Source organism: Tauraco erythrolophus, chromosome 10 (genome assembly GCF_009769465.1).
Source record: "Tauraco erythrolophus isolate bTauEry1 chromosome 10, bTauEry1.pri, whole genome shotgun sequence".
Lineage (NCBI taxonomy): Eukaryota > Metazoa > Chordata > Aves > Musophagiformes > Musophagidae > Tauraco > Tauraco erythrolophus.
Genome location: NC_141474.1, coordinates 19,410,620 through 19,422,851, shown reverse-complemented (window position 1 = coordinate 19,422,851; position 12,232 = coordinate 19,410,620). Strand labels below are relative to the sequence as shown.

Below are 12,232 nucleotides of genomic sequence, written 5' to 3'. Positions count from 1 at the left end.
TGGCTTCAGTAGGTAAACTAGTAATATGAGATGCGCAACATAAACATTGTTTAGAAGTCCAATATATTAATTAGCACTAGGGACACCTCTGTGTCTATTTCTATTGATTTTAAAACCCCATGCTGATTTAGAAGATCAGGGCAGAAGATCAAACACACAGCAACATGTCACTTTGGTTTGACCTGTCCTTAACACATTAAACAAGATGTAACCAATTAAGAAAAAAAAAGGAATTGCACCAGGCACTCAAAATGTCACAGCAGAAGATTTAAGCCAAAAGTAAGGTAAGATCGTTTGCAGCAGTTCAGCATGACAAAGAAATACCCTAAAAGAAAATTAATCTAATGAAACATCAGTGGATTTTTCAGTAAGTTTAAAGCATTAAGACTCAAATCCACATATAAATACAAATATGTGATTGGATATTTAAACTCTGAAATCAGACATTGAGCTGTTAGGGTAAATGGAAAAAATATATTGTTGAACTTACTTGGAAACTTTAAATTTCTGTTACTACTGATTGTTTAAGACACGTGGGACTAAAGAGTGCAATTAAATAAGAAGATAATTTTTTTTCTGGAACCAGTAATTCCTTATTTCTTTATTTACACCCCTAAATATGCATACTAAATCCAAAAATAAGCAGGCAATTTGGAAGCATTGCCTTTAGGGAAGGAAGCCAAACCAACCTCTGAGAACTCAGCTGTATAATAAAAGATTTAATGAAATGAAAAAAAAAATAGAAATAAAACGTGCATTCGACCCTCCTTCTCTCAAACAACTGTCAAGCCCTGTCCCGAATTTCCCCTTCTTCCATAGATGAAAGGGATGAACTTTCACTGTCCGAGTTCTCTGCAGGTTCACTGGCATCTGAAGGTGTAGGACACAAAACAAAAAACAAGCAACCAATTAGTTCAGCAATGTTGTTTGTTCATCAAACAGAAGCAGTTTCATATCTTCTTTTGCTTTTAAACACACTCTCCTTGAGGAGAGCTATTTCATAAGACAATCAGTATCACAGCATGGGATGAAGCCCTGGGTGGGACCTTGCTCCTTGAAGGAGAAAGCAAGACAACGTTGAAAATTCTTTTAGTTTTTAAATCTTGGTCTTTCAGTCAGGTAGGTAAGCAGAGTATTTATCCTACACAAAACTCTTCCTTTTCATCCACTGGGAATCTCAAATTGTTCTCTTGGCTTACTGTTTTAAATATTGTTTCTGGGTTGCTACATACATATATCACAACTGTAACGAATTACAAATCATTTACACTTTTATTAGCATTTCAGTTAAGACAGGGAACTACTAAGAAGTTCTAAACAGAAATGGAAAATTAAGGTGATGCACCTGTGTGCTCCTTCCATATGTTCCAGCATCCCAAAGACGGTGTTAAGCTGTGTGAGTCCATGAGCTAAAGCTGATGAGGTTAAAGTTGCACAATAACTTGTGCTTTAGGACACGGCTGTTGTGCTCTGCTGAGATCATATCATGAAGCGCTCATTTCCCAAACTGGTCTTCAGCCTCACACCCCAAGACTCCTTCTTTAACAAGCACTGAATCTGGTCACCTTGTGCTGAGGTCACCAAATGCCACTGGTTGGTGGCACTCAAGCAGCACAAAAATAAACTACAGCACAGCAGGCCCATGATTCACACTCTGCTCTCATTGTTATTTTCAGTATTTGATCTGACTATGAATTTTGAGCATTTAGTGCCAGATGCTTCATTAAAGAAACGCTACCAAAAGGGAGCTGATGAAGTGTAGTTACTGTCTTGTCAAGATAAGTTCTACAGCTGGAAAACACAGATAATACATAGGACACAGTGTGCACCTGTACAGTTTCAATGGAATTTGTTCAAGAAAATAGAAGCATTTCACCCAGAAACATCAGAGGTCACATTTTGTCTACATTAAATCTAGTGTATAATCAATTAACATTTATATGCCAGATATGTACTGAGTAATGCACAAAGTAAGGACTGTTTTTGCCCCTAAGTCCTGTGAAAGCTTCTATAATCCCCTACTATCTTCACCATGACTGACCTTGTATGCTGAATCAGAGCACCTGTAGTTTTTGCTATAAGTAAGTCAAGCATCAAAACATCACATAAAAGAATGTGGCAGTCTTCTGACTCAGCAAAGCTCAACAGAAAAATTTTAGCTTTAGTTTAGTCTATTACAGCAGGTTTATTTAACAGGAATTATAGATTGTTTGTCACTCAGAAAGAACATATTTATGGGTTTGATAGCACTGCCTACAAATTAAGATTGCCCAGTCCTTCCCACCATAAAACAGTCCTGCAATTTACTTGTAATGTAAAATTTAAATTCTGGGTTTAAAATTTTTCAGTGCCCAGTTCCTTCCTCAAGCCTTATTTTTTTTTTTTTTAAGTTTCAGCCAAAATACTTCAGCTGTTTCTAAGAACGAGGATAGGAGAAATAGGCTTTGTCCTCATTAAATTCTAGCAGTTTCTTTTCAAAGGTGTCCAGCTCTAGCTCTCCCCCGGTCTTCGGGGGGTAGTAACTTGAACTGTGGGGGGAACAGTGATCTTTCCTCAGCATGTGCCTGTTGCTGTGGCTAAGAAAACTTGCCTTTGTTCTTTCTGGGGAAAGGGGTAGATCTGAGATTGCTCACTAAAGAAACATCATTTTAGCAGCTAAATTCCCACAAGACTTTGTTTCTTGTTCTAGCCTGGGTCCTTTGCAAACAGAGTCTGGAGGGCTATAGTAGTCAGATCCCCCATGCTCCAGCAGACACCCTGGCAGATATTCACTCGTCAATGTGGCAGCTGTTTGCCTGGAATGCAAAAGCGAGGTCAGCCGGACAGGCGCTCCAAGACAAGCGTCCTTCGGGGTGTGCATGGAGAAGGCAGAAAGGAAAGGCAGTATGGGCAGAGCTAGGATAAGCAAGAGCAGGACGGATGGCTCAGGAGGAGTGTACAACTGATACAAAAAGCCATACATGGCGAAGAAACTGGACTGCAAGAAACACACAAGATGCTGCAGCAGAAAGGTCACTTTGGGAGACGGGAGTGGGCTAAAGCACCTCTCTGATTACAACAGACTTTGCCCTGGAAAGTCTGGAGGTGAATCCAAGATTTCCACTCTCAACAATTATCTGCGAATGCAACTGGTAAAGTAAATAAATACCATTTTTTCTCCTTTTTTTCTGTAAAGATGATACACAACAGAAGAGTACAATGATTGTGCCACGTTTCAACATAAGTGATATTTTGTCTTCAAGTGGAATAACAGCAACAAAAAAGCCCTCCAATTTTTATATTCATGTTCTGAACATGCTTTTCCTGAAAGAATCTAGAGTTACTGTGGCAGGCTTCCACTCTTAAAAGAAAAAGCTCCAAGAACACAGAGTCCAAATCAAACTCAAGGCTGAAGTGTTAATACGTTAACGAAGATGATGTACAAAAATAACGCATGATTTTCAGAACTTTTATCATAATATTTTTGCCATTAGCTATAATGTTTTGCTATGTTATACCCAAGACACCTCAACAGGGAGCTATGCACTTGATTTTTATGAAATTTTCAGAAATAGTTAAAAAAAAGATTAAGAAAATGAATGGTTCCGCAAACCTGAAATAGCTGCCAATATTCCCTGAGTACCAGTTTCAGGGATGATTGCTAACTGAATGATCCCCGCAGCAGAGGTTACCACCTTGAAAATACACACTTGCACTGCTCTGTGACAGAGCTGTCAGCACTTCCCCAGCTCTCACTGGCTCTCTCTGCGCTTTGCCCTTCTAGTCTGCCTTTTACAGAATCAGCTAGTTGTCGAGGCAGCATGACCTCAAAATATAGTTGTTCAACCAACACTTATTTGAATCTGCACCCTTAAAAGGGCAACCTCCCTACTAGCTCAGGAGACAATGACAGCCACTCTATTCAGATTGAGTTTATTAGAGCTGAGTAGCCACAGGGAAATAGCCATTGCAACCATATTTCAAAGCTTTTCCTCAGAAATCTGTAAAAATTGCAGACTGGCTCATCACTTTAAAAGTATGGAATTTGATAACTAAGGTGACTAGCTGGGGGACTAAGAGACAAGGGAACTGATGCCCTGTATCAGCAGCTGCAGAAAACGAAGTGGGATAGGAAACATTTATACTGTGGAGAAAGATGGAAATTAAATTCAAAACTTAAATACAAACTCCTGCTAGACCTGGACTCTCCTCTAAGTTAACTCCAAGATGAAAGTTTTCCCTCAACTAAGTACTTTTTGAAAGATAACATTGTGCTTTTCACCCACACGAAGAGCTAGTTTGTCATTACAATTTCTAATAACTATCCTGTAATTTAGAATTATTCATCCAACATTAGGAGTTATGCTAGGAAATAATGGAGAATGATTCCTTTGTATGATTAGCAGGCTTACTTAAAACTCATCTTCCCCAGATAGCTTGACTTTTAGAAATAACCACTCTGTCAAACGTTGCTACATCCAAAAATTTAGCACAAGCCTGAAAAGTTGTGTACCTTAGTGGCTAAGATATACAAAAAAAAAAAAGCATCAGTAAACAAAAGTTAGGAAGAACACATACAATACAGCTTATGGATGCAAGCAGTTTTAAGATACAGCATTCATAACAGCTTTTTAATAGCGATCTTTTAGATTCAGAGGGAAATACAAGACATGCTGCACATTCCTGGCATTATTAATAGGTGTCCTTAATTATTGTTTATTTAACTAAAATATCTAAGTATAGCATAACAGGAAATAAATATATGCTTACCTTTGCCAAGAACCACCATGTCATTCTTCAGTGTTTTCAAGACCACAAATAATGTTGGATACTCGATTATTACTTTGCCTTTCAAATTGTCTAGGAGGCTTCTACTGGCATCCAGTTCGTGGTACCTTAAAATAACAAAGAAGAAGTTTATTTTGGATTTTAATACTACCAAGGCCATAATGTACACTTTCTGGGGAAAAAAAAAAGCTTTCTGGCAATTCACAGGATTTTCAGATGATATCATGTTCAGAATAACTACCTCTTCATTCAAATTACATAAACAGTTTTATTATCCAGCTACATAGGTTTTTGTAAACCCTCCTAACATCTAAACAGAAGAACAAGAGGAGAATCAAAGTCAAATTTCTATACAAGCTGATATGTTTTATACGTTCTTAATGAATATCTTTACCAAAATCAGATACGGACATAGGGCTATCAAAATGGATATATTTATAAAAATTAGATTTTAAATTAAAAATAACACTTAATACTATACTTAAGAGCTTTACAGGTTTAATTTACATGGTTAGTAACGTACCTTATTTATTATGTTTGCTTATGAATTATCAGTGAGGTACTGAGAAGATGAAATAAAAAGCATATCTGAACAACTACTCAAAGGTATACTGGAAGTGCTTAGAGCTCTTGTTTTTGTAGAAGTAAGGGCTCTGATACCCAGACCACTGGGGCAACAATTTCTAAAAGATGGTACAATATCCCCGTTTATGCTTAACCAAATCTCTGCTTACAGCACCATCTGCAAGAAACTCCCTGTAGAAATCCCCATATATGTGTGTTACAAGAGGCATGTGACTCGGATGCACGGTCCTTTCCCAGAAAAGGGCTCCTCTTCACCCTGAAGGGTGAAGCCAGGTACGTTAACAAACGATGCCACAGTAATAAAAAGTAAACTGAGCATCTGCTTCACAATTATTTCCTAGAACTGTAATATTCCCTCCCAACCCTGTAACTGGAAACCTGGATGTGAGATTTTGGGGAAACGAAGGGATATATCAAAGCCCTCTTGAAAGAGAAACCCTGTTGCTTTCACTGGCTGTACTGCAGCATCCAACAGATGCCTGATATTATTGCACTGCAATCTGAGTTATGCAATTCTTTCTGTAATCAGCATTATTAAATTACTACTAGACTATTGTATCAGTTAAAGACAAATGAAGTTCAAAACCAAAATACACTGTTGGCAATAAGTGGAGTATTTCTCATAGCTGCTTTACTTTCTCTGATCATTAACATATTATGCAGTTGGGTCTTCTTTTGCCAAAAACAACACTGGATGGGTGAAGAAAATTACATACTTTATGATTTACAGTAATGTGTGATTAAGAACAGTAGATCAGAGGAGTCGGCAGAGAAGAAGAATATTGAAGGTGAAACAGATTTGAGTTCTTGGGATTTAAGGGAAACTTAGTTTGAGCAAAAATTATTTCTCTCTCATATTCAACTTCAATCATCATGAAAGTATTTGGTTTCATGTTTCTCTCAACCCAAAGTAATTATGACCTCTTCTTACTGAAACCTTTTAAAAGGGATAACAGTATATTACGATTCTTATTGAATTAATGCATTCATAACTTGTGGATTAACACACATGAACAGAAACATATTTACTGCTTTATTTACAGTACTCTAAATGCAAAGTATGGCAATACCTTTCCTTTGGCAAGGATCTTGACACATTCTTTTCTGGTTAAGCAAACATTTACCACCAAGAGGCTAAAGTAATTCACATGCCACAATACACTTTCCATTATCTCATGTTTTAGACAAAACATCTTTAGCGTCCAGCTTGGCATAAGATAAAACATTTGTACTTAAAACTATTTTATGATAGTAAATTACTGAAGTGTTAGATCACTGAGTCAGAGCTTTATCTTTTTTGTTTTAAAGTAAAATTTATTGGTTGACAGTGACACAGAAAACTTCCAAATTTTTAGTGCATAATGTGGGCTGTAAACTTCAGGGAGACTATAATAAAGGAGGTTAATGCTTTAAAGTTTGCTGTTATTGCCTGTGCTATCCAAAAGACCTCAGTCTACTACACCCTCTACTTTATACACAAGACCAAGTTGAGGTTTTCTGCTAATCCACCTGTCAACCTTCTTCCTTGACTGTGCATGCTTAAAAGACCTCAAAAGAAAACCAATACACGTCACTCAATTCCAAGTCTAATACAGGATGGCTCTTGAGCAAGACTGATTTTCAGGTTCTCTCTGAAAGACTTTGTCATGAAAAAAACTTCCCATTTTATACCACAAGTGGAACAAAGCCCTACTCCAGAGGGTGAAGCACACAGACCTATGGGCAAAAATGACTGCCCTGTAAGGGTTTTCCAGAAACCTAGATATGTACCCAACTGCAATTCTTACTTATGAAAAGGCTAGACCTGTTTGGACAAAAACTAAAAATGAAAGGGCATTACAAGTGTTGTATCTTCCTGTACTGATTAATCACCAGATGAGCTGAGGCTGTAGGGTAACACTGGAAGGCAGGCACTCCCGTGAATTCGCAGGCAAGTGGTCTCAACACAGGTCGAGGATGGAACAGGGCGAACATGGCAATCAGACATTACCAGACACTCTTTTATCACCAGTTTTACCTACTTGTCCTGTATCACTGAGACTGCGTAGCCTGCTCAGTAAGAACTGATAACTGGCTGAAACCTTCAGGCCCTTCCTTCCCCGTGCACTTCAAGTGACAAATGAATGATGATCAACATCAGCCTGCCCTTTTGCTCAGACTCTGCTGTGCTCCAGGGCCAGTCACAGCGACCAACTTAACCGCGGCTGCCATCCTAAATGAGCTCCCTCCAGCCCTTCGTGCCAGGACGGGTTTGAAGATCAGCCTGGCTCTGAACGAACTGATCCCCCGACAGATGGGACTCCCTTAATGCCCCATCTTCATGTCTTTCATCAAACCCTCACCCTGCTTTCTCTTTTCTCCCACTGCCCACTTCATACAAATTATCTGCACTACGGCTTCCCGATCCCGGGAAGTCCACTGTATTCAGCGGGACTTCTCTTTGTACCCCTCTCTCTGAATATTCTTTCCTCCCTGGTATTTACTTTCCACATATTTTCCCTCTCCCTTCCATACATTCTCTCAGCTTCGTCATCCGACACCCACTATCTAATAATATACTTTCTTGCCCCACGCAAGGCTTTATGCCCATGCCACAAAGCGAGAACAGGTCTGGATTCCTGCTTAATAAGAGGACCCCGTCTATAAGGACCACAAAGAGACAATCTTGGCAGACAACAGCTTTTGATTTTAGCTGGAATGAAATAACAATAACAGTTTTTTAAAGGAAAAAAAAGAAATAAAATTTGCCTGCCAGTCGGCAGTTTAAAAGTCTACAAAAATTGTGACCATTGAGAAAATTTAACAAGATTCAGCAATCCCACATCAGTTCCCATACAATCTGTTACATTTGTTCTACGAATGGCTTTGTTACCTTTCACAAAATGCTGAAATTAATGTGGGTCTGCACTTCTGATAACATCTATGAGTTTCTGCAAGGGTAGTTTCCACTATCTACAGTTATTCCACCACCTTCCAGGAATTCAACAATTCAGTCTCCTAATCTGTCTCCCACGGGGCTGGAATGCCGTATTAGGTCACTGCATCACAAGCATTGCTCCCCTCAAATGGAGCCTGTGGCTATCATCGCAGTGGTGTAACTTGTCTCCATGAATTCAGACAGCAGGAAATTCCGTGCTGATCAGGTTTTCCTGAATGTCATCTACAGGAACTTTAATGTTAATAATAATAAAGAAAAATCTGCAATCTGAATTAAAGATAATTGCAACCATGTTATATCTCTAGGTTATTTCTTCTAGACACTGAAAAGAGAAGAAAAAGGTTTTAACCATCTAAATAATTGTAAATATTACTGAAATGCATATTTGTATAATAATGTTCATAATTTTTCTGTGAGAGAGATCAACTAAAACCCTGGCACATATTTTAAACAAAGACGATTTTTTTTTCCTAGAACTGAGTGGAAACATCGAGGTATTTACTTGGCATAATTTGGATACAATAAATCATGCTACCTATTTTGGGCCTAGTCCTAAAAATCCACAACTAAACTTCTGCTAACTTAGGGGAAGAACCAAGATTCCACTCCCATGCCCTAACAAAAGAGGGTAGCACTTCCTAGGTATCTGCATTTGCCTAGAAGAGAGTAAAGACTGGGTACAGCATTTAAAGTTTCTCCCAAGCACTCATTCTGCAGTGCTGCAGCACAGCAAAGATAATAACTAACAGATGGGCTTTCATTCCTAAGTGGTGAATAACCTCCTCGTGTGGTTATGATTTGGTGAACATGGAAGTAGTGAAATGCACTCTTGAATTAGGTACGAAAGGAAAGTTATATGGCAGAAAGGTAAAACACAATATATCGAAATAATCCACAATTTTTATATTTAACTCTGTCACTAGAACTCCTGTCATTCTAAAAAATCTGGAACACAGTGAATTTTGTTAGTCCGTATGTGTGAAAAAGAGTTAGAAAATTCAACAAGCAAAAAAGCAGAGACCTTAGAAACTAAAAAAAAAGAAATGACTTGCCATAACACTTCCCTTACTAATTCTTATCAGAGAACAACATGAAAGACTACTCTGCTTGAACGCTCTTTTAAGGAAGGGGGATGGGAACCAAGTTCAAGTTAATATTTTAATATGAAAAAAAAATACTACAGTTTACACAAATATTTTAAAATCTGCTAACTACTCCTTCTACTCTTGGTCTATGATTTTTTCCCCCATCTAGGATGTCTGTAATTTGCCTCAACTATTGTTCACTAACCTCTCCTCCACACTGTCGGTACCTGCACAGCTCAACATATACCAATCCAGACCAGTTGCCTGGCCAATTTCTTTTCAAATCAGATCCCTCTCTTAAGTAACACTTCCATCACAGATATTCTTTTTCTGAAAAAAGGAAAATTAGGACAAGAAACCTTCTCTTATCAACCATTTCACCCACAAATGCTGCTAGGAACTAACTAAAAAAGGACAGGAAAAAAATTTGCCAGCATACCAGGAAAGCATCTCACACATTATCATCATCTCCTAACTACACCTACATACACAGAATACATAAAGGCTCTTCCAAATAACAAGAAAACCATGAAGTTATTCCTTTTCCTTGCCATATGTCAGCCATAGATTATCCTCAAACAAAGACCATATTAAGACAAGCTGTAACAATCCATGGTACTCCTCTCTTTTATGGGCCATTAGAGGCCCTGTCAATAGGGGAATCTAAGAACTGCTGAAAACTAAAGTGTAAAGATGGAAAAAAAAAATAAACTCCAACACCGCCACAAAAAAAACCCCTCTTCTTACAAATTATTTCGGGAGTGAAAACATCCTGGAAGAAAAAGAAAGTAATATCCAGGTGAAGGCAGCAAGAACACAAACTGTCACCTAAATTATTGGCACAATAGTAGATGTCCAGAAAGATTAATGGTTTGTTCAATTTTGCCCTAGAAAATATATAAAACAGTTAACGGAAAGAAGAGGGAAGCAAAATAAGACTACAAGTAGTCATCATAGAAGCACAAAGGCTGTCCTTGTTTAAACCTCTTGAGAACGAGGCAATTGCACAAAAACACAGTACAAGTTGTTTAATGACAATAATGGAAGAATATATCAATTGATGGCAAAACCCATAAAGCAGATAAAGCATCTGCTGCAACAGTTTAATGGAATGAGCATTAAGAATGATGTGGTAAAGAATCAAGATGCACAATAATGGTCTAAAGATTAACTGAAGTACAAACCATTCTGCATCTTTTAGTTATGGGAGAAAGTACGACAAAACAGAAGGAAAATGTGAAACTCGCAAACGTCAGTGTCGTGGGTTAGGCAGGACAGTCAGTTTCTTGGATTCGGTAGAATTTGTTTCAAAGAATACAGAAGTAAAGTGATACTGAATTTCAAGAAAGCAAATACTTCCTCATCTCATAAGACAAAATGAAAAGAAGTAACAAAATCCAGCAAGTAAAGATGCTACAATTCAAGTGCCATCACAGCAATACTCCTTTACACATACAGGAATTTACTTACTTTGCCAAAGCCAGGCAGCTTTACAAACTGCACAAAAGCTCAAGGTTTAATCTTTAAGTGGTATAGAGCAGACATACTGAAAAAGGGTATACCCCAATCATGTAAGGCTACTATACGACTGAGATAAAGAAACAAACAGCCTAATGAGTTAATGACAGCCAGAAGTCCTAAATGGGAATATGAAATTTCACAAGGGAAAAGTTACTAAAAAGAGAGTTGGTTGACTACTGAAGATCAATGCCTAGTGTCAAAAACTGGAACGATATGAGTGGCATCTTAGAATCAGAATCATCTGGTTGGAAGAGACCTTCAAGATCGAGTCCCACCATTCACCCTGCACTGTCAGGGTCCCTAAACCATGTTGCTCAACACCAAATCTACCCTGTTTTTAAACACTCCAGGGATGGGGACTCCACCACCTCCCTGGGCAGCCTGTTCCAATACTTCACAACCCTCTCTGTAAAGAAATTTTTCCTGATATCTAACCTAAATTTCCCCTGGCGCAACTTGAGGCCATTCCCTCTCATCCTGTCATTCATAACATGGGAGAATAGACCAATCCCCATCTCCTTACAACTTCCTTTCAGGTAATTGTAGAGAGCGATAAAGTCCCCCCCGAGCCTGCTCTTCTCCAGACTAAACAGTCCCAGCTCCCCTCAGCCACTCCTCATAGGACAAGTCTCTAAACCCTTCACTAGTTTTGTTGCCCTTCTCTGAACCTGCTCCAGCACCTCAACGTCCGTCTTAAAGTGAGGGGCCCAAACTGGACACAGTACTCAAGGTGTGGCCTCACCAGTGCTGAGTACAGGGGGACAATCACTTCCTGCTCCTGCTGGCCACACTGTTTTTGATACATGCCAGGATTCTGTTGGCTTTCTTGGCTGCTTGGGCACACTGCTGGCTCATGTTCAATCGCTGTCGACCAGCACCCAGTACAAAGGGGTGGTTCCCCAAAAACGCAGGGAAGTCAAATATTGGACTTGTACCATTCATAAAATACTGGCATGATCATGGAGAAAAAGTAAATGTCTTCAGTCTACTTTAATTACAGTACTCTGTTACATAGCCTCATGAAACATTACTGTAAATAATTTCAGAGATGGGCGGTAGACTAAGGAATCCTAAAGGATGCAATGAAAAACTCCTAATACACCAAGTTCAGAAAACTAACAGGTTAAATTTCATGCAACAAATTAACAGAAGTAAGCAGTACACTGTAAATAAACAGAAATATGAAACTAATGAGAAATCAGTCCTTGTAAATTTGCAATACATTTGTTACTACACTTGGGTTAATCTAATGAACCTCCGCTTCAGGAACAGGAAGACTTGATACTTCTGTAATTTTGGATCCCTAGATAGCAAATTCTAACTTCCAAATTTAGCT

At 38.5% G+C, this 12,232-nt stretch overlaps 1 protein-coding gene across 4 annotated transcripts in view; it reads right to left on the bottom strand.

Moving 5' to 3' along the window:
- Positions 1 to 701: 701 nt before the first annotated feature.
- Positions 702 to 12,232, bottom strand: part of ZNHIT6 (zinc finger HIT-type containing 6) — a 35,027-nt gene continuing 23,496 nt past the window's right edge. For 3 of the 4 annotated variants that reach the window (XM_086617314.1, XM_086617317.1, XM_086617316.1), the window contains 2 exons: positions 4,750 to 4,874; positions 702 to 870 (listed from right to left, as the gene is read on the bottom strand). In XM_086617314.1, coding sequence (XP_086473440.1) covers positions 785 to 870; positions 4,750 to 4,874 — 211 coding nt within the window. In that variant the 3' untranslated portion in view covers positions 702 to 784. Of the gene's footprint in view, positions 871 to 4,749; positions 4,875 to 12,232 lie in introns of those variants that run through there. The other variant, XM_086617318.1, reaches the window with a different exon arrangement.